Source organism: Pinus tabuliformis, chromosome 1_2 (genome assembly GCF_031772625.1).
Source record: "Pinus tabuliformis cultivar Carrire ecotype Pingquan chromosome 1_2, CPIR1, whole genome shotgun sequence".
Classification (NCBI taxonomy): domain Eukaryota; kingdom Viridiplantae; phylum Streptophyta; class Pinopsida; order Pinales; family Pinaceae; genus Pinus; species Pinus tabuliformis.
The window spans coordinates 994809847-994833941 of record NC_142298.1 but is presented as its reverse complement, the minus strand read 5'-3'; the positions used below and the strand labels follow the sequence as shown (position 1 = coordinate 994833941).

General features: G+C 37.3%; 1 protein-coding gene across 5 annotated transcripts in view; it reads left to right on the top strand.

Moving 5' to 3' along the window:
• The first annotated feature begins 6460 nt into the window (after window positions 1-6460).
• Window positions 6461-24095, top strand: part of DNMT2 (DNA methyltransferase-2) — a 320023-nt gene continuing 302388 nt past the window's right edge. For 3 of the 5 annotated variants that reach the window (XM_089396361.1, XM_089396360.1, XM_089396359.1), the window contains exon 1: window positions 6461-6680. In XM_089396361.1, the coding sequence (XP_089252487.1) occupies window positions 6462-6680 (219 nt within the window). In that variant the 5' untranslated portion in view covers window position 6461. The remainder of the gene's footprint in view (window positions 6681-24095) is intronic. The other 2 variants (XR_016252859.1, XM_089396358.1) reach the window with 1 other exon arrangement.

The following is a 24095-nucleotide window of genomic DNA, read 5'->3' as shown; positions in this document are numbered from 1 at the left end:
TGATCTCCACTAAGGTACCCCTAATTTATTGTGAATTTGATTTTGTTTATTTTATAGAAGGGATTAGTTTAGGTGGATCTTCCTTGGAAATTAGTTGACGTTCTTCCTTGTCTCCAACCCACTAGGTTGGATTTCCTTGTTGCTTCTTAGTTGTTTTTGGCCCATTTGGGAATTTTGTTTCTAGGTGTCTTGTTTCAAAGCATGATTGATCATGAAAAGAAACACATTCATAATTTAGTTTTTGGGTCCAGGAATAGTTCTCACCTTGCAAAATTATTTATACTAGAAACCCCTTGCCGAATTCCATATGAACACATATGTGAGCATATGCATTGGTGCATAGTCTCTTTATTCCAGTACAATTGTGGTTATATCTTCCAAGAGCTTTTTCAATGGCTCAAAGAGAGGTAGAACCCAAGTAATGTAGAGGTAGACTTGGAAGTCTAACCCACATAAGAGTTGAGGAGAGAGAATTAGTTAGAGGATTTAAAGAAGGTGTCCAAAGTTTTATACATAAACCATAGTTTCCCCGAAACCAAGGACTAGTGTTTAAAATCAAATCCTTGTCTTCAACTAGAATGTAACACCCCCTCCCAAGTCTACCCAAAGTAACCATGTCATCCAGGGTAAACATGAGGAGAGATGCTACTACAATAAGATTCAACCTCCTATGCCACCTTAAGGAAGTGGAATCGAAAAAATATCACATACGTTCATCCAATATCATCAACAGACCCCTCAGGAGACAAGTCAACCACTCAAACAACCTGTCCTTGGGTCCCACTGTCGTTTTAGGTCTCTTAGGCCTCAATTTCTCTCACGCTATGGGCAAGGGACCGACCAACAACTCAACGTCGTTCTCACAGGCCTGCTTGCTAGCGACTGTGGTCCAGAATTGCCATTTTTGTGCTAGTGACCCCGAGATTTAAGCCACTTTTCTAGCCCAGAATCTTGGCCTTTGCCCATAACTTGTTGTAACTTTCAGAAATCATTAAAAACATGACAACCATGTTGATCAATCAAAAATCACCCTTAGGACTAGGCCTGAGCATCCCCAACTAGGATTGACATTCTGTCAAACACTTGGCACCAACGAAACATACAGGTCTAGGATACAAGACAAAGCATAAATGAATGAAACCACTTATGAAGCATAACCAAAAGGATCACCTCCTTCTCCATTGAATTACTACATCATCAATTAGGTCTTGCATCCATTCATTTAACAGTTACAAGTAAATATATGAAATAACCATGACATAACCCAATCATTCAACCATGCTTATAACCAACATAAAATCATATAAATATCAGAGATATGATAGCCATTAAATCCACATATAATTCAGTGCAAAAGTAAGAGAAATTAGCTTTCATTAATCATAGGCAAATCCGACCACGTTCGAGACTTCCACGTACCACCCGACCATAGACACGCTGAACCAAATATCTCTTTCAACTAGTCACCCCCATACCATATTCCAAGCATGAATGTGGGATCTCATAGAACAACTAATCCAAGAACAATCAAGGGAATCCAGAGGTTAAACCACCTCCACCCTCAACCAACCGTGATCACACGAAAATCAATGCTTCAATCACAACCAAATAGAACTAGAAATGCCATTCAAAATCCATCACTATCCTTGAGGAATTTTCCGTCTCCTTGTCTCTCAGGCTTTACCACAATTCAAACCCAGATCACTAGGCCCTAAACTGATACTGCTCCCTCAGGCTTTACCGTGTATCTTGCCAAAACCGGTTAAGGGATTCCTATGCCTTTGGGAATGAACCTTGAGACCACCTCCGCCCTAGATTTCGAAATCCATCTAACAATTCCAAAGTTCCAAAACTGAAATAAACATCCCAACATACCATGGCATCCGGAAAAGGCTAGGCTAGACTGAAATCCACTATCATAACCCGACAAGACTATGCCACCGACAGTAAGAGAACCATACACCAACATGCAAAGCCATGCATGTCCAAACCACCTAGGAAATCACACATGCAAAAGGTTACCTGCAAGTATTCCTGTTGAAGCTGCTTAATCATGCTTTCCTTTCCTTGTTCCTTGCTTGCTTTCCCTTTCCTTTCCTTGCTTTCCCTTTCCTTTACTCCAAACTAGAGTGTAGCAAGAAAACTCTTAGTGACCAAGAGTGTGTGTGTGTGTGGGTGCATGTGAGAGAGAAAGAGCTCCAAACTTGAACTTGACAAAAGCCATGAACTGATCCTCATAAGCCTTTTTATGCATGAGGCCTCTAATTTCTTCATTTTCCACTATTTTCCTTCAGTTTCCTCCTCACATGCAACCTGTGACCTTTTTCCTTCCTTTTCTCATAATTTCCTTTATTTTCATAAATAATGTGCCAAAAATGCCTTTTTGCCTTTTAATGCCTTTGCCTTAGCCTTTGTTAATTTCCTTAGCCAAAACACACATTGAGTGATGCCCACTAGGATATATTTTCCCAACTTTCAGCTTGGAATAAGTGTCCCTTAACCCTGGCTTTATTTTGCCTTTATTAACTTTCATCACATGAACTTTTCACCAGGGTTGTTACATAGAACAAACTCAACAATGAAGTAAACCTTTGCACATGGGTAAATAAAGGCTTCTTCTTTTAACTGAGGTTTCCAGGAGACTGAAATCCATTTATATATATAAAATAAACAAGGCCAAATGCCATTGAAACGAAAAACAAGCTCATTTGAATGGAAGAAGGCTTCTCGAAAAGCATAATTTTTCACTATCAAAATAATGATTGTGGTAGCTTCATGAACGAGGAGATGAGAAAAACAAGGGACATTCTTCATAATATCATTGAAAGAAGATTTACCCATATTACCATCCAGAGGAAGACAACCATATATGTAATCATTGGCCACATTGGAAATTAGAGAACAAGATTTGTGCAAATCCCCTAAACTTCCCAAAGTCATCACAACAAGCTTTTGAATGAGAACTAGGTGAACTAGAGTAGGGGGCATTAAGGAAATGAATATAATGGTTACGATTCTTGGAACAAAACCACCAAGGAGGAAAGAGCTGCATTGAACCAAAGCCCCAAAATAATAAGTTGGGAAAACTATCATCAGAAAAGAGAGGGAGGCCATACAAGGTTAGATTAGAGCACATGAAGGACTGCATGGGTTGCAAAACCTTAGCTATATCTGACAAAACCCTGCATCAACATTCTTCGACTCTTACAAATTAAATTTGATCATAAAAAAGAATTAACATATATTTAACGAACCAATTATACACGTATTATTAGAAAAGTTGAATAACAAACATATTTATACAACAAGTATTCTTACTATATATATACATATATATATATATATATAAAACAAAATCTGAGCATAAAAATATTGTACTCTCATAGAAAATACATAAATATTGTACTTTTATAAAATTACATTTATCAATCAACTTTTCATTTAAAGCTTCTATACTACCATGCAATGTTCTAATTATTGTAGTCTAACTAATCTGCAAATTTGCTCTCAAAATCATGAATATTTCGACAAAATTTTGATAAAATCTGGTAGAGATTTTTGTAAATCCACGTTATAGTTGTCAAACTTCAAGATTTTGGGTGCCCCATAATTTTTTGATGGTACTTAATCCATTTTCACCATAAAAAACATGATTCAAACACTAAAACTACTAGATTTTTTGAATTTTTTTGAATCGGATGTCAACGACTTTTAACTGTTCAAAGAATTCTTCCACCTAAATAAACAACACTGTTCTAATAACCAAAACACTACTACACTAATAAATGCACAATAAAAAAATGCAACATTAAATACACAATAAAAAATAACAAAAAATTTACAAGCTTTCATACCATGCTTAATTAACTTTTTACTATTTTAGTAATTGGGATGCAGTATTTCTATGCCAACAACCCAAGTTTCCTTACCCAATTTTACGTATTAACATTAGTTCTATTTCTTATTATTATTATTGAAAAAAAGTTCAAGACATATTTACCCATCAATTTAAAAAAAAATTAAATAATAAAATTAAAAACATCTTTATAAAATAATCTTTCTTCCACTAAATAAACAACACTGTTCTAATAACCAAAACACTACTACACTAATAAATGCACAATAAAAAAAATACAACATTAAATACACAATAAAAAAATAACAAAAAAATTCATACACAAAAATTGGAATACATATTCAAATTTCATATTAAAAAAAAACTATTATGAAACCATCTTTAACTGATTACAAGCGTAAACCCTTTTTCATACCATGCTTAATTAACTTTTTACTATTTTAGTAATTGGGATGCAGTAAAGCCAACAACCCAGGTTTCCTTACCCAATTTTACGTATTAACATTAGTTCATTCAAGACATATTTACCAATCAATTTTATAAAAAAAATTAAATAATAAAATTAAAAACATAATCTTTAATTAATAGAATAATAAATGATTATGAATAAGAATACAATTTTTTCTTATACAATGTTCAATTTTTATTTATTTATTAATTTAGTTGGTGGGATGATGTATTTTGCTTAAAACATATTTGACAAATCAATTCTAAGTTTGACAAAATAACACTAGCCTAGATCCATTTTAATTTTAGATCTAGCAAGCTTATCAAATCTCTTTTCACTTTAAAAAGAGTTTGTATCTCAAAAGATTTGATCTCTCTTGGTGTTTGATAGATCCAAAATTAAGATTGGTGCTTGATAGATCCTGAATTAAGATGGATCTAGACGGATTTTATTACTTATTATAATTAACTATATTAATAATTATAATTTATAAATTTTATTTTTATTTTTATGTAATTTGATGATGTCAAAATGTATGTTTTCTTGATAATTATAATCATTAATTTAATTTATTTTTTAATTTGTTTTTGATAGAGTCAAATGTTTATAAGACATTATGACATCTCCACATACTTGGCTCAAGAGAGCGTCTCCAAGTAATTACTTTTAACCTTTTTATTAATTTTTAAATTAATTTACATGTAAATGTTTACAACATCCCCAAAAGCTTTTTGCTTTTAGATTTAATTTAAAAATTGTTATAAAATATCTTGATTTTGAAATGAGTTATGGTTTTCGGGCAAATAATACTGATAAGCCATGGTATTGTAACAAAGCCTATTTTAGAAGTTAATAATATTTATGATAAAATGGGGTGAATATCCATAGTTAAAAATCTTGTTATATTATATTGTATGTTTATTATAAGTATTAAGCTTTAATTTAAAAAATGTTATAAAATTAAATTAAAATAAAATATTTATAATCTGTTTTTTCTTTTTTTAATGAGTTACGGTTTTTGGGTATGTGGTATTGTAAGACTAAATGTTTACAACATCCCCCAAAATCTTTTTACTTTTAAATTTAATTTAAAAAATGTTATAAAATAATTTGTTTTTGAAATGAGTTATGGTTTTTGGGCTAATAATATTGATAAGCCATGGTATTGTAACAAACCCTATTTAGAAGTTAATAATATTTATGATAAAATGGGGTGAATATCTAGTTGTTTATTATAAATATTAAGTTTTAATTAAAAAAATGCTATAAAATAAAATATTTATAATTTTTTTTGAAATGAGTTACGGTTTTTGAGTATGTGGTATTGATAAGCCATGGTATTGTAAAACTAAATATTTACAACATCCCCCAAAAGCTTTTTTATTTTAGATGTAATTTAAAAAATATAAAATATTTTGATTTTGAAATGAGTTATGGTTTTTGGGCAAATAATATCAATAAGCCATGGTATTGTAACAGAGCCTATTTAGAAGTTAATAATATTTATGATAAAATGGGGTGAATATCCATAATTAAAAATCTCGTTTATTGTAAGTATTAATTTTTAATTTAAAAAATGTTATAAAATTAAATTAAAATAAATTATTTATAATTTTTTTTTTGAAATGGCTTACGATTTTTGAGTATGTGATATTGATAAGCCATGGTTTTTTTTAAGCTTGGTAAAATTACTTCTTCCACATGTCTAATATATCACCCCGATCAACAACTTCACAGCAAAAAATACCTTAATAATACACAAATCAACGTCTATCCAATACTCCATAAACAAAATGAATATTAATTTATAAGTACTATTTATATATTATATTTTAATGTATAATATATATATAGTTTAAAAATTTATTTATTATATTTTAATATGATATACATATATATATTTTTTATTTAAAAAATTACAAAATATATATTTTTTATTTAAAAATTTATTTGTAATTTTACTATTAAGATCAAAGTTATAAAATAAAAAAATTAAATAAATATTTTCACCCATCAAACATAAATATTATATAAAAAAACCGATCATAAAAATATTATACACACAAAAATTATATGGAATATTACGGCTAATCCACCGCAATAATTTTCTTCCCATAAAGGAAGTGTCTATTTTTGATTTAATCACATGGCGTGCCCATGAGTATCACAGCAAACGGATCCATAGCTATATATTCCATAGATGAACCTAAACAGCGGGCGAAAAATTATATTTTTTTATTAGGTGCCAATGCTATCACTGAACAAGGTCGAGTGCTTCTAGTCTCTCAAGCACACAAATTGTCAATGGAGGGGGAACTCAAACACGAGGACGAGCCGCTCAGGGTGCTGGAATTCTACAGCGGTATTGGTGGAATGGTAAGATTTTCCATCAGATATGCATGTCGTTCTTTACTTCTACCTTTCCTTGACATCAACCTACCTACATATGCTGCTGGCAGAATTTTACAACATTGAATTTAGTGAATGAGATTTGACATGAGTTCAATGCAATGAATATGTTGAAAAATTTATAAGTAAAGGGGTTTTGGTAGGTTTTAACAGCTCGTTTTTAACAGTCCCTTAGTTATAACCCAAACTAGGAAGCACATTAAGCCACCGTGGTGGTTGTGTTCTTGATCGTTTGACTTGTTTGGGCCGAATGGTGATTATGTCACGAATGCGTAATTCAAGCAGATTGTTTGGCTTGTAATTAGGATTCAAAGCTTCGTTTTGCTACAATGGCTGAAAGTTTATTACATCCAGTGGATCCCGTATGACCTCTATACACTTGGGCAATATGTACAGTACACCATCAAATTTTCACTAGTTGCTTGATAGAAGTTTTGGAACATGGCCTTCTGCCTATGTAGATGATAGGCGGTGACAAAATAGGGGATTGAATCAGATTGAGTTAGAGCTGTCATCTACGAGAGCAACTGGTCTATGGAAGTTGTTTAAAAAGTAATACTCAGAATGGCTTCAAAGTACTTCATTTGGAGAGGCAGTTAAGGAGTAGCCATGTTGCAAAGTTTCTCACTTTATATTTAATCCCACAGTGGCAGTTCTGTTTACAACTATGTTATCAGAAATGCCCCTCTGGGAGCCCTGAAACGGCGTTCCACGCTTTTGATACTCATTCTGATGTGAAATGCAACAAAACCGCCATGGAAACGTTTGTGTTTTTCCTTTTTTCAGAAACGGCATTTCGAAAGGTAGAAACACCAAAACCGCTGTTTTTGGTCCTGCCAGAAACGTTTTTGGCGCACTAGCTCGCATTTCCAGCGGGGAACATTTAAGAAAACATAGAAAACGCAAAATAAACCTAAAATAAAAAACGCAAACCCTAACCCTAAAATGTTAAAGCAGACTCTCTAACCTATAAATACATCTTCTTGGGCCTCCCTTGAGCACACCACTACTTATGCTTGAGAGAATTTGTAATTTGAGTGTTATTCTTACTGTGAAAAGTTGCTGAGTGGTTGATTGGCTCGCTATCGTAGTACAAGTAGATGAAGCTGGACAGAGTTGTGGCTTATTGGTGTTTGCTAAGAGTTCACGGCAGAGAGGAAGACACAATTGATATGTAATTGGAATTTGTAATGAAGTTATGAACATGGGATATATAGCATGCTACTCATTATGCAGTTTGCACGTATTCTTTATTGTATGTTTACATTGTACTACTATTGTACATCGTATCATAGTATAACACTAGATAGTAGTGATGATCTAAATAGTATCATAGTAACTATAGTATTGATGATGATCTAAATGACAACTCTCTTTTTCACCTTTAATTGATAAGTGGCAATGCTAAATTTTTTGCTTCATGTTCTTTTTGCTTATGTGTTCGTGTGTGTGTATTTGACATTTATTCATTGTGTTGTATTTGGCCTTTTTCAAAATTTGTTGTTTTTGATATGGATACCATATTCATATCCTTTTCCATATTCAATCTAGTCCAACTTAGGTTTACAACTTAATGGGCTTGCTAAAGGGAACCTCAGCAGGGCTGGAGGAAGTGAAGGGATTAAAAATGATAAAAGCAAGTTAGTCCTAGGTGAGTGATTAAAGACAATAGAGGCAGGTTAGTCCTAGTTGGGATGATTACAGATTAAAGATGATAGAGGCAAGTTACTTTTATATTATGCTAAGGAATTTGATCAATAGCCAATAATGATTTTGATGCCATGGCCTTATGTTTAAGCCTTTATGTTTGTCAAAATCTAGAAATCCTCTTGTTGTTGATCTTGAGGGATTCATTGCTAATCACGAAGCCTTTTACAATTTTGCTAATCACGAAGCCTTTTACAATTTTGCTAATAAATGTTTGTGATCAATAACCAATAATGATGCTAATGCCATGGCCTTATGTCCAAGCCTTTATGTTTATCAAAATCTAGAAATCCTGATGCTGTTGATCTCAAGGGATTCATCTCTCATCAGGAAGCCTTTTAGAATTTTGCTAATCAATGTTTGTTAATCATAGAGCTGTGTCTGCCACATATAATGGAATCATAGATTAATAACATGCGAGTGACCCAACCCATGATTTTTGTAACATTGAATGTGCTTGGAAATTGTACCAATAATTGGAAGCGTAATGCCAAAAAGCTAGAGAGCCATGATAGTTAAATGGACATTCCTTCAAATGTAGGGATATTCATTCCTTATAGAATTGCCTTTGCAAAGATGAAATCATAGGACCAACATTATTTTAGTTGGACAACTTTAACATGTGACAATGACAACAAAGTGGACTTCCCATTACAAATCGTCAAGAATTCCAATGCCACAGAGCAAACATTCTACCTTGTGTGTTAGGAAATAAACTTGAAAATCATGATTCGAGTGTAGACATAGACAATTGCACATGTACCCCCAATGGAACAACAACCCTTGTGGCCCAAGATTGTGGTGCTCAACACCTGTTTTGAGGTACAAGGAGTAGTGCCCCTGGTAGCCTCTTAGGGTAGGATCGATAGTTAGAGACCCCATAGGGTTCGGGGTAGTCCCTTGAAACCTCTGATGAATTTAGCATTGATAACACTACGATAGCACAATTATAGAGCATGCATGCAAAGCTTGTCCTTGTGTGCACATATCTTAGCATTCCCATGAACACTCCTACAATCAAGAATGCCAATAGTTGTCAATGTGTGCCCCCTTTAGCATTCTATGTGCACACTTGTATCCAAGAATGTCAACATTTGCTTAAGATTTGATGGAAGCCTAATTGTTTACGAAATCAAATCTTGGTGCCTTTATATAAATACTTGTATTTTTTATTAGCGCTCCTAGATCATTTAGTCACCTATCAAGTAAGATTTTGTCTTAGAATTCTCCTTAGGACTTTGGCATACATGATTTCTCATTCTTCTGTTTTTTGCTAGTTATACTATGATGTCTTTTCCCCATTTTGAAGATTAATGGAAGAGCCTTTATGCTATATCTTTTTCTCAATTGTGAATTGTGCATGTAATATGATAACAGAGCTAGTTTTTCTTCATGTTCATGGTTGTTTTTCTAACTTTGAATTGTCTCAAGTTTGTAATTGTCCTTTGCATTGCACGTCCTGAACTCTTGGCGTGGATCATTGGTATTAGAGCATAGTTCATGCATGCCTAGATGAGATTGCAGTCCTCGTGTGAAGGAATACAACCAAAATTTGTTTCGTAGTATCCATCTACTAGATGTATGAAGACAAGAGTGGACAACTCTACCAAATCATCCTTCAAGGATTCTGCAGAGATACAACAACTCAAGGTATTAGAGAAATAGAGGACCATGCTTTTCATCTAGTTTTGCGACATAATGATGCAACTTGGTGCCTTTATGGTCATGCATTATGGGACACATGGTTGTTGCATAATCATGGTCACAACAACCCTATGTCCCATAATGCATGACCTTTCAAGGTTCAAGTAGATATAGAAAGCCTAATCTTTCAAGGTAATATTGATGTTGATGCGTTGGATATTGGCCGCAAGAATTGGAGTCATATTTCATTGTCAATCACATCATGGACCAAGAAAGATCACCTTTGCGATGCTAAAGATGTACTCTTAATGCTTTTCTAGTGGACGACACTCAACAAATAACATGTTGAGGATGACAATCCCATTCTTACCTTGCCCGAGTTTAGGGAGGTTGCGTGTGGGGGTTCTATCCCCTCCAACACTATGATAACCAATGTATCAAATGTCAATTGTTGTGCGAATTGAAAGACCAAACTATTCAAGACTATGTTAGTTTTTGTTGCATCGGATGGTGTTCTAGTCTCAAATTTGGTCAGAGAGGCTAAGAAACACTAGAACTTCAGAACCCATAAATCGTTTATGGAAACCCACCTAGAAGCAACTCAATTAAGTTAATTAATCAGTAATTAAAATTTTCCTAAGTCTAACTTAGGGAAAATGATTAATTAACAAAAATTAATTAAGAAAGGTGAGGTTTCTCTAGAAACTCCAATGGACTAACTCAGAAATGATCTCAGCCATCGATAAGGACTTAATCATGGTAGTTGGCGATCCAACTGGAGATTGTAAGAGTAGGTCGATGGGGTTGGAGTAAGACATCGAAACACATTTGTGAGAACCAGTGAAAGCTAGGAGAGCGAGTGCCTTGGGCAGATCGAGCTATTCAGTGTAGGATTTAATGCAAGAAGAAGGGTCGAGCCAAACGAGGAGGATTGAGGAAGTTGCAAAGACACTTCTAGTAGAGATTCTCAACAACAGAGCATCTGTAGTTGAGAGGCCGAATTATTCTGCAGGAAAGCTGTCCAGGAATAGCAAGTAAGGCAAAACCCCAACGAAAGTGTCAGAAGAGGGTTGTTTCAGTTGTCGGAGGTTGGTAGATTACCTGAAAGGCAAAGTGACTTATTTTCAGTGACAGAGGGAGGCTAGACAACCCATTTGGAGGAGTTCCAGAGGTTGTACGACTTACCTAGGCCAGTAGTGCAAGCAACTAGTTAGGTAGTGCGCGCAGGCTAGAAGGAGGCCAAATTATTTTGGTAGAGGAAGGAAATTCGTCCAAATATTTTGGCAGCGTATTTTTCTGGAGGATTACCAGTTGGGCATCCAAATTTGTACTCAGATAATTTTGCTACTGCATAATAATAAAACCCTTATCTGTTGCACCGATTTTTCCACATTGGGTTTTTGCGGAGACATTTGTCCAAAAATAACTGTGTCAAATTTTATTGTGTGTGTGCATCTTATTTCTCAGTTTCCAGTTTATTTTCTGCAGCGTTTTATTTTGAAGAATTAGCATTGTGAATTATTCGTTATTTTGCCAAAAACAAAATAAACTGCATAATAATTCTAGTTAGAAGAATAATTTCTTGTTACTACTTTTTCAAGCGATTTTTCACATGGTACCAGAGCAAATTAGATCAGACATGAAGCTCAAAAGTGGAAGAAGGAAATCGTCCAAATTCAGAGGGAGTTTGGCATCTCGATTTCTAGGTTTGCGCAAGGCCTTGCTAGGCAATGCGAATTACTAGACAAGGGTTCGATTTTTAGAGGTAGGCATCTTGAAAAGTTCGAACTTCTTTGGAAGTGATTCTAGCAAGAAGTAGGTGAGCAAATCAACTCTTTTTGCAGAGTAGATTTTTGATCTGGGCGCAGTTGTTTTTGCAGTAGCAAAATCAACGTCAGGTGGAAGAGAAATTGCACACTGAGGGATTTTACTCAGAGGGTTTCTAGCCTTAAAGGAAATCCAAAATTTCCAATAGTAGAGGGAAACAACAAAGCAAATTTGTGCATTTTGTGAAGGAAGTGCGTGTAGCAAAGCAGACACCCTAGCAGGGAGAGGAGGAGATTCCTGTTTATATCCCAGTTGTGAGTTTTGCAGAAAATGGCCTCAACAAGGCTTAGAGATTAGGATAGATTGGATGGTGCATCCAACTACATTATTTGGAAGGCTAAGATGTCCTTTCTGCTGGATGAATTTGGTTTGAAGACATACGCAGAACAAGTTATAGCCGTACCTACAGATCCGCAACAACTAGACAACTATAATAAAGAGATGGCCAAGGTGAAGCAATTGATCCTTGATGGAGTTTAGGATCATATAGTCTCACACTTAGCGGCCAAGAATACGACCAAAGAAATGTGGGATGCTCTTGCAACACTATACCAGAATCCTTCCGAGAATCAGAAGATGTTCCTGAAGGAGAAGCTAAGAACCACTAGGATGCAGAAGGGAGAAGGAGTTACCCCCTACCTCACCAGAATTCAGGATATCTGGAATGAGCTTGCCGCAGTAGGAGAGGCGCCACAAGAAGTTGAACTTGTGCATGTAGCTATCAATGGTTTCACCGAGGAGTGGGCTACTTTTGTCCAAGGCATCACTGGACGAGATTAGCTACTTGGATGGGATCGATTGTGGGCAAATTTCACGCAGGAGGAGATGTGACTTGCTCTAGTCAAGAGTAGTCTCGGTGGCAACAACAAAGGATCAAAGAGTGTGAAGGAGGAGGAGAACGTAGCCCTTGCATCGAAGGGAAAGGCAAAGAAAGGTCCCAGTCAGGGACAAGGCTCACAGGGAGGAGACAAGAAGAAGAAAGACCTGTTGAAGGTTAAGTGCTTCAGGTGTGGTGAGTTTGGTCACTACAACACTCAGTGTCATTAGAGGAAGAAGGACAAGAAGGAGAAGCAAGAGCAGGCAACAACTTTAGCAGAGATTGATCTGTTGTCCTCCATGTTGGAGGAGGATTTTGCTTTATATGCAACTATACCTCTAGGAGAGAGGCGGGGAGACATTGATCTCTAGACTCCAGAGTTGCGCAGCGCTGGTTAGGGTCCATAGAGGCGAGCATCAAACATGTGTTTCCTCATGGATCATTACCTTTGTTACAGGGGCTCACAGTATTCAATAGCAAGTTGGATCAGTGTCAACTTGATGTAGTCAGTTCTCAATGGATAGTTGTAGTGCTAGTTGCATTTAGACGCTGGGGAACGCAGTGCAAACATACTCAGTGGGCAACAAAGGCTTGTAGCAGCGAGAGACTCAGGAGACAGTTGCAGCATATGTACACAGCTGATTCAGTATTCAGGATCTTAGTTGCAGTAGTTGCAACAACAACAACAACATGAGATTAGTTGCAGTGCAGTGGCAGAGTTGACAACAGTACAGTTGTACAGTGCAGTGTCAGCAACAACACAGATGCAGGGTGGTTCAACTACAGTTGTGGTAGATGAATCGGAGTTGTGCTGTAGTTGGTGGGCAATGGTCACAGTTGTTAGTCATCAACAACGTGTATGGAGGATGCTATGGATATTGGGTGCAAACCTTCCTCACTAAGAGGGAGTGTTAGTTTTTGTAGCATCAAATGGTGTTCTAGTCTTGACTTTGGTCAGAGAGGCTAATAAACACTAGAACTCCAGAACCTAGAAATTGTTTCTAGAAAAGATCACCTAGAAGAAACTCAATTAAGTTAATTAATCAATAATTAACTTTTTCCTAAGTCTAACTCAGGGAAAATGATTAATTAACAACAATTAATTGAGAAAGGTGAGATTTCTCTAGAAACTCACATGGATCAACTCAAAAATGATCTCAACCATCGATAAGGACTTAATCATGGCCGTTGGTGATCCAATTGGAGATTATAAGAGGAGGTCAATGGGATTGGAGTAAGACACATCGAAGCACATTTGTGAGAGCCAGCGAAAGCTAGGAGAGCGAGTTCCTTGGGTAGATCGAGCTATCTAGTGCAAGATTCAATGCAGTTAGAAGGTTCGAGCTAGACAAGGAGGATTGGGGGAGCAACAAAGACATTTCTAACAAATATTCTCAATAGCTATAGTTGAGAGGCCGAATTATTTTGCAAGAAAGCCATCCAGGAAGAGTGAGTAAGCCAAAAACCTCGACAAAAGTGTTAGAAGAGGGTTGTTTCAATTGTTGGAGGCCTGGCGATCACCCAGAAGGCAAAGCGACTTATTTTCAGTGACAAAGGGAGGCTAGATGACCCAGTTGGAAGAGTTCAGAGGTTGTATGACTTGCCTAGGCCAACAATGCGGGCAACTAGTCAAGCAGTGCAAGCAGGCCAGAAGGAGGGCGAACTATTTTGGCAGAGGGAGGAGATTCCTCCAAATATTTTGGCAATGTATTTAGTTGGAGGATTGCTAGTTGGGCATCCAGATTTGTACTCAGATAATTTTGCTGCTGCATAATAATAAAACCCTCATTTGCTGCACCGATTTTCCCACATTGGGTTTTTTTGGGGACATTTTTCCAAAAATAACCGCGTCAAATTTTATTTTGTGTGTGCATATTATTTCTTAGTTTCCAGTTTATTTTCCGCAATGTTTTATTTTGAAGAATTAGCAGTGTGAATAATTCGTTATTTTGCCAGTAACAAAATAATCAGCATAATAATTCCAGTTAGAAGAATAATTTCCAGTGCCCCCTTTTCAACTGAATCTTCACAGAGTACACCAACAAGTTTCACTCTTTTATGACTTAATTGGACATGCACGGTGTAGAGCATAACAAGGCCTTGAAGTACTTCATTGGTCTTCCACACTACATCCAAGTTGAAGTAGAGTTTCTCAACTTCATGGCATTGGTTTAGGCATGTTGACATGCCTCCAAGATTGAGGAAAAGTTTAGAATTGGGTTGAAGTAGATAAGCTCTTTAATCCAAGTTTGCATGCAAGAGTAAGTCTATAGGGAATGTGTAAAACACTCTTGTGCCTTTGAAGCAATATTGGCACAAAGGTTGACGCTTGCAAAAGCAATGGCCTTTGGTGAATTGACCAAGGTTGGCAAAGCATGGGAGCATCGGGAGCTCCATTTCCCAAAAGCCCTCGAGTAAAGTGTTGTGGGAGCATATATATAAGACAATATAAATGTAGATAAGGTAACATGTCCAATTAATGACCATTACATTGATTTCAATACATATTAGTTTTAAAATGCTAAATTAGTTATATATATAGATATATATAAGTCAATATAAATGTAGATAAGATAACATATCCAATTAATGACCACAAATTAGGTTAGCAGGACTACTGAGTACATTGATGTCAAAACATATTAGTTGTAAAATGCTAAATTAGTGGTATATATATATATATATATATATATATATGTACGTAAGATAACATGTCTAATTAATGACCACAAAAGTAGGTCAGCAGGTGTTAAATTCTGGTATGTTCTATGCTTAGAGCAATTTACTTCAATTTTTCATATTAGCCCAATGTCAGTATTCAGATTAGCAATCACATCAACATGATAGTAAAATGCAGATAGAATATAAACATAAACAATAGAAGACAAGCCAAGACAAGAGGACACAAGATGTGGCACCAGCCAGGGACAAACCCCTCTAATTAATGACCACAAAAGTAGGTCAGCAGGTGTTAAATTTTGGTATGTTCTATGTTTAGAGCAATTTACTTTAAATTTTCATATTAGCCCAATGTCAGTATTCAGATTAGCAATCACATCAACATGATAGTAAAATGCAGATAGAACATAAACATAAAGAATAGAAGACAAGCCAAGACAAGAGGACACAAGATGTGGCACTAGCCAGGGACAAACCCCAATGTGGGGAAACCCTTGATCAATTCTTCTTATATTCTTCAATAGTTCAGCAGAGAGAGAGATAACACAAATATACAAAATTGATATTTTATGACTACAACAGAAAACTCTTGACCAGAGAAGTCAGTGCTGGTCAAACTAGACAAAATCTTCCTCTGAAGATCATTCATATGGCACTAACAGGATGTTCATCAAACTGAGCCAAACATGGTCAAACCCTGACCCAATACAGCTCCCAAAACACTGTTGTCTTCTTGCTGCACTAGCTGTCACTGCTTCAGCAATTAGGGCACCAAGCACTACTGTAACAGTCCTCCAACAGTCATCAAAACAACCTTTAATCTCTGCAGTATTAACTCACAAGACAACTCCTAGATTATGTTGATGATCTGGGCATATATAAGCCCTCAAACACCCATACGCAATACTTGACTATGGTGTTATGGCCTGCGGCCTAACACACAGTCTTCCTGTAGCTTCCAGGCAGCATAATCTTTATTCCTTGTCCCTCCAACGATACCCCAACAGATCTGGTCTTTATCTCCTCTAACTCGGCCCTCCTACAAGAGGAACACAACCTCACGCAGTCACAAAATGACTGCCTAAATAGTCCCTTAACCCATGCCTAGGAACAACCTTCTTTCACACTGTTAACATAATTATTCTTGCTGCATTTAGGGCTCCTTTTGCTGCTTCCTAGGTCTCCTTCTTAGCTGTGTATAGGGCTCCACTGTCTGCGGCTTTAGGTCTTCTTTTACTGTGGATTTAGGGCTCTCTTGATAGCGAATTAGGGCTCCTTTATGACTGCGGATTAGGGCTTCTTTAGGCTGCGTATAGGAGCTTCTTCAGGCAGCGTATTAGGGCCTTCATTGACAGCATATTAAGGCTTCTCCTTGACTGCGTATAAGGGCCTCTTGGACAGCGGATTAGGGCCTCCCTTTAAGTGTAGATTAGAGCTCTTCTTGACAACATATAGAGCCTACCTTAACTGCGGATTGGAGCCTTCCCTTTGATGCAGATTAGAGCCTCCTCTGCTGCGTATAAGAGCTCCTTTGATCTGCGGCCAGATCTCCTTCAAGACTGCGGCTAGGGCTTCTCCCTTAGTCTCCTCTTCACTTGCGGCTAGGGCTTCTCCGTTAGTCTCCTCTTCACTTGCGGCTAGGGCTTCTTCATGAGGACTGCGGCTAGGGATACTCCCTCTTGACCTCTCTTGCCACCAAACCCAAACGAGTGGAGAGAGATGATGAGAGAAGTGTGTAACAAATGACTTGTGATCTTCTCTATTTATAATGCAACGTTGAGGTTGAGCTAGGGTAATTTGGTTGCTCGCTGACCTTAACAAATTGTGAATAATACAAATAAATTCATATCTCCATAAATACATGTCGGAATTGGATGATCTTTAGATCAATCCTACACCTCTCGAAGAGAGGAATCCAAGAAAAATATCAGATGCCATAAATAAGATGACCCACATGGAGTTTGCCCTTAGTTGCCAATTTTAATAGTAGGACTATTGAGTACAATGATGTCAATACATATTAGTTGTAAAATGCTAAATTAGCTGTATAATATATGAAAATATACATATTTGTGCTACTTGTAGATAAGATAAGACGACTCTATTAACGTCCAATGGGATTGATAAGTACAAAAGTATCAATACATTGTGGGAGTGTAACGACCACTCCTATAGAAACCAAAGACAAATTAAATCTAAGATGTAAACTCTCTAGACTAGAAAAGAAAGAAATGCTAGTGGAAGAGCTCAATATATACAAGAACAACTAAGGGTTTAAGAGATAAAAACAAAAGACTCCTTGGGGGGGAATGCCTTGAAGGAGGGCACAAGGGTGGTGCTTCCTACATCTATCATCTAAAGAAGAGCAGTTTGAAAATTATTGCAGTTATCTGGTAATTTTCCAACCTATCTTTTAAAGATTATTTGTCCCAACAAAATTATTTGCTGCAAATATTGAATAAAAACACTACTCCAATTTTCACGAATTAAAAATTCACAGGAACTGTGAAAACCACACACATAAAAATGACACCGGTATTTTTGGACAAATGTCCCTGGAAAAACCCCAATGTGGGGAAAACTAGTTTTCCAGATGAGGGTTTTATTATTTCTTCAACAAATCTGTAATTGATTGAAATTACAATTGCTTGGTGTAAAATGGCAAAGATTCAACAAAATTCGATCCACTTCTATAAGACAATTCAACCCTCTCGAAGTAACTCAACCCTTTAGAAGCAACTCGACCCTTTTGTATGGCACAAACTCGGCCCACATGTGCGGCATGGAGGAATTTAGCCCCCACTGGCAACTTGTACTCCTGGAGGAATAAACTTGGCCTCCATTGGCAAATCGGCCTTCTCTAACAATTTGGCTTTTCTTCTGGCAAATCAACCTCCCTTTGGTAATTTGCACAACTGGAGAAAACTTGGCCCTTTGCAAAATAATTCGGCCGTTGCAAAACCTCCTTTTGAAACTCTTTTTGAAACTGAGAAGTTGGAAGTCTCTTGGATGAAGAATATGCTCTAGAAAATTTCTTCTTGCTCCATCACTGCTGAAACCCTCGTTGGTGTCAAACCCCATGCTACCACTACACATCACTTGAATGATCTCCAAGATGCCCATCGATTTCCTCTTATAATCTCTCGTTGAGAATTCAATGACCAAGATCTAATTTTGATCAATGACTAAGATCATCTTGACTCCATCAAACACTTTTTGTAGAAGTCACTAGAGAGAAATCGTCTTATCTCAATTAATATCAATTAATTAACCTGTTTTCCTAAGTTACGAAAATAATTAAAAACTAGTTAATAATCTAATTAAGATATTTTCCCTTAGAAAAATTTCCTGGGCTTGGAGATATTGAATTCTCTTGGGCTCTTAGCCTCATTGACTCCTCTTGAGACTAGAACACCTGTCCAAGCTATAAAATCTAACACTCTCTTTTAGGAAGGAAGGTGTTTTGCATAACACCCAACTTATCTCTGAAGAAGATAAATCTTGCCTTCCCCAAGGCCTTCGTTAGGATGTCTGCTACTTAATGATCTGTATGCACTTATTGTAGCTGGACTGTCCTTTGCTATACATAATCCTGATGAAATGACATCTAATGTCTATATTCTTTGACCTATCATGAAACACAGGATTCTCAGAGAGCTTGATGCAACTCTGATTGTCATAGTGTATCATGGTCATCTCCACCTTTTGACCAAACAAGGCTACTAACAACTTTTGAAGCCAAATGGCCTCGCATGTTTCCATGCTCGTTGCTATAGACTTTGCTTCTGTAGAGCTCAGTGCCACAAACTTCTGCTTCCTGTTGTACCAAGAGACAACTCCCGATCCCATGTTGAAGCAACACTCTGAAGTGCTTTTTCTCTCCACTATATTGCCTGCCTAGTCCGCATCAATATAGCCCATCAACCATAAACCATTTCCTCAAGTATATCTAATTCCATACTCGATTGTACCACGCAAATAATGCAACACATGCTTTGCTGCTGTCTAATGCACCCCCTTTGTTTTGACCATGAATTGACTCAAAGAGTTTAATGCAAAGGATATCTTTGGCCTGGTGTCGACCAAATACATAAGAGAGCCAACTAACTGCTTATATAGTGTAGGGCCCACATCCTTCTCCTTAGATGTATCTACAATCTTCCATCTCGAATCTCCTCAAGATCTCGATATAGTATTTCCCTTGTCTAAGGAAAATCTCCTCATCTATTCGCCGCACCTCCATGCCTAGAAAGTAGTGCATTAGTCCCAAGTTTTTCATCTCGAACTCTGTTGCAAGGTCCCTCTTGCATTCTTCTATGAGCCCTAATGAACCTGTCAAGAACAAGTCGTCCACATATAGGACGAGAATGAGTACCTCATCGCCAACCATCAAATAATAGAGGTTCACTTCTGCCTCACTCTTCACGAGGCCCATCCCTTGCAAGTATCTGTTGATACGCTAATATCCCGCCCTAGGAGCTTGCTTGAGCCCCTACAAAGCTCTCCTTAATTTGCACACGTGGGTCTCACTTTTGTGTGCTACAAAGGCCTCTGGTTATATATATTATATACAACCAAGAGAGAAAATGTCTCTTTGTAATCATTCCCTCCTTCTGAGAAAACCCCTTGGCCACAAATCTCGTCTTGTATTTCTCTGTGCTACCGTCTGCACCGTGCTTGATCTTATAGATCCAACATGATCCAACTTCCACCCTGTTTGTCGATCTAGGCACCACCTCCCAAACATAGTTCTGCATGATTGAGGTGTACTCCTAAACCATGGCATCTTGCCACACCTACTACTGTGCAACCTCTTGATTGTTGGAAGACTCGTTATCCACGAATTGACTCTTCAATGCCTGTAGCCATTGTACTTGTCTGGTTGTCTCTTCTCTCTCATTCCCGTCCTAGGAGTCCCCACAAACTCCTGAGCATCCCTAAGTGTTTGTTGAACTTCTCGGTTCCTCTTGCCAACAATAGAGGTTGGAGTTTGGACTTACACATCCTCCTAATGCAACTCTCGTATCTGTTGCATCCGCTGCTTCGTGCTCTATGAACTCTTTGGAACATTTGTACTTGATCCTGTGCTAGTACTAGTAATAGTACTCGTACTATTTTATCCCTATTCTGTTGTTCTACCCTTGGAGCTTCTGTTGGCTGCTCATTATGATCAACTATTGCTGGCAAATCTCTGGACCTTCAATATGCCTTGTCCTCCATGAATCAAACATCTCCCTTGACAATTATCCTCCTAGTCCCTGGAATAAATATACGATATGCCTTTGAAGTTTCATTGTACTCGACAAAGTAGCCCTTCTCTATAGTCTGATCCAGTTTGGAATATGTTATCCTTATAATGCGACAATAAGCCATGCAACCGAATACTTTGAGGTGGCTGACATCTGGCTTCTTTCCTATAAACACCTCCTCAAGTGTCATCTTTCCCAATGCTTTATGTGGGACCCTGTTTAAATATATACTACAGTACTGCATGCCTTTGCCCATAAGTATCTTGGCATATCTTGGTCATACAACATGGCCTTCGCTGCCTCTGTTATGGCACGATTCTTTCTCTTAGCAACCCCATTTTGTTGTGGGTTGTAAGGAACCGTCCACTCCCTCTTGATGCCCTCCCTTGTACAAAACTCTTGGAAATCTTTTCCTGTGTACTCGCCTCCATTATTTGATCGAAGGACCTTTATCTTCTTGCCTGTCGGATTCTCCACAAGAGCTTTGAACTCTTGGAAGCGACTGATGACCTTAGCCTTGGTCTTTAAGAAGTAAATCCAGGTCTTCTTGGAGTGATTTGACATCAATAAAGGTAACGAAATATTTGTACGCTTTGAGAGATTGAGTCGATATCGGATCACATATGTCAAAATGAATCAAATCAAGTACTCCTTTGGACCTCTTGTCACTCCCTAGAAAAAATGCCTTAGCAAAATTCCCCAACACACATACCTTACACACATCGTCGTGCTCCGTGCTCACCTCTGGAACACCTATCATTGTCTCCCTGAGCAACTTAAGTGTCCCATGATGGATATGGCCCATCCTCCTATGCCAAAGCTCTCCTTGATCTCTCAGATCACTGCTGCTTACTAGTGCCTTTGGAGTATCCATCTGCAACTTGTATAGTCTACCGCTCTTGACTCCAATTAATATGGGTGACTTCCACTTATGGCGCTTAATCAACATGTTCTTCCCTCTAAAGAGTACATTATATCCCTTATCTTGAAGAACATAAACGAAAATCAAATTCATCCCCATTCCTGGCACATGCAACACATCGTGGATTGAAATCAGCTTACCAGACTTCCTCTAAAATAAGACTGTCCCTCTCCCAACTATATTACACTTAGACTTATTCCGCATCTCGATCTGGAATCTTATTTCCTCCTTGTTGCTGGAGAAGTACTCTCTAACTCCTGTCATATGGAATGATGCCCCACTATCTATGTAGTAAACACCCTATGAGGTTGAGCTAGTTTGGCAAGCTATGAGTGCGAACTCTTGTTTCATTCGGATGGAAAGCTCATCTCCATTTGCTGAAGTTGTTGTTTGCTTCTGCCATTCTTGTCACCTTTCTTTCTCTGCAGGCAATTGCTGACATAGTGACCAAATTCGTGACAACCATAGCACTTGACCTTTGATAGGTCCTTCTTATTGTCCCCCTTGGAGTTGGACCCTTTATTGGATCCCTTTTTTGCTTTGTTCTTCCTTGCAAGAGCCATGTTTTCTTGTTCTCCCTCACCCTTCTGTTTGGTGCTGTTGGTGTCACTGACGAGACTCTTAAGTTCTTCCTGGGTAAAATCTGACCATAGTCTTTCCCAATCTAGAAGATCTTGCCTTCCTGTAATAACTTGTATGAAGACATCCCACTCCTTAGTAAACCCATTGAGGGCTGTCTTGACAAGCTCATCGTCCTCAATTTTCTCACCAACACCTGCCAATTCTTCCTTGACACGTTTCAACTTGGTAAGGTAAGGCACAATGGTTTCACCCTTGTTTTGTTTCGTGCTTCGAAGTTTCTCCCTCAGGATCAACTTCATGTTTACACTAGAATCTTGATAGAGTTTACAAACTGCATCCCACATCTTCTTCCCTATATCTTCTTTTGCTATATGAGGCACAATGTGATCCTTGACCCTATCCAGAATAATGCGCTTGGTTTTGGTATCTTCCTCCTTGTAGGTAAGGAGCTGTGCTGCATCTGTCGGCACGACTAAAACATTGGTTGCATATTTTTTAACCCATTCTCCTTCAAGATTAATAGGATTATGGATTTCCATATGCCAAAGTTAGATGACCCCTCTAATATGTCTTGATCCTGTAAACCAACTGAAGCCATTTCTCTGAAACCATCGTAATAAAATAAGCAAACTCTAATAAATCGGGAATAAATCGATTTGGGTTTTATAAACCCTTGGTTTCCTCTCTTGCACCCTGGGCTGAGCTTCTTAAATAACATTTTGCGCCTCAGATCTATTGTGATACCATGTGAAAATTATTGCAGTTATTTGGTAATTATCCAACCTATCTTTTAAAGATTATTTATCTCAACAAAATTATTTGCTGCAAATACTAAATAAAAACACGATTACAATATTCACCAATTAAAAATTCACAGGAATTGAGAAAACCACACGAATATTTTTGGGCAAATGTCCCTAGAAAACCCCCAATGTGGGAAAACTAGTTCCGCAAGTGAGGGTTTTAGCAAATCTGTACTTGACAGAAATTACAACTGCTTGTCGTAAAATGGAAAAGCTCCGACAAAAGTCAATCTTCACTTCTGCAAGTCAATTCAGCCCTCTGGAAGCAAATTGTCCCTCCTATAAGACACAATCTCGGCCCACATGTGCAGCTTGGAGGAATTCAACCTCCACTGCAAAATCACACTCCTAGAGGAATAAACTCGACCTCCACTGGTAAATTGGCCTCCTTTGACAATCAACTTTTCTTCTGGCAAATCGACCTCCTCTTGACAAATCAAGCTCCCTCTGGTAATTTGCACAACTGGAGAAAACTCGGGCCCTTTGAAAAATAATTTGGCCCTTGCAAAATCTCCCTTTCAAACTCAGACATTGGAAGTCTCTTGGATGAAGAATATGCTCCGAAAAATTTCTTATTGCTCATTCACCGCTGAAACCCTCATTGGTGTCAAACCCCATGCTACCACTGTGCATCACTTGAATGATCTCTAAAATGGCCATCGATGGCTAAGATCACCTTGACTCAATCAAACACTCTTTCTAGAAGTCACTAGAGAGAAATTGAGTTACCTCAATTAATACTAATTAATTAACTTGTTTTCCTAAGTTAGACAGGAAAATAATTAAAAATTGGTTAATAATCTAATTAAGATATTTTCCCTTATAAAAATTTCCTGGGCTTTGAGATATTTATTTCTCTCGTGCTCTTAGCCTCATTTACACCTCTTAAGACTAGAACACCTGTCCGAGCTATACAATCTAATGAGGAGATCCTACTACATTATGTTGGTAGAATGTTATCCATGATGGATTAATGATTAATCATTCAAGCATCAACCATCTATTACCTGCAAATATACAAATCCTTAAACCATATAATAGGAAGTAGACTAGTGATTTGTGGAATGAAATAGACTATTCACCAATTGTTAATGTGATCAAAGAGATGTTAATAAAATATGCCACCTGCATAAGTTATGATATTATAATCAA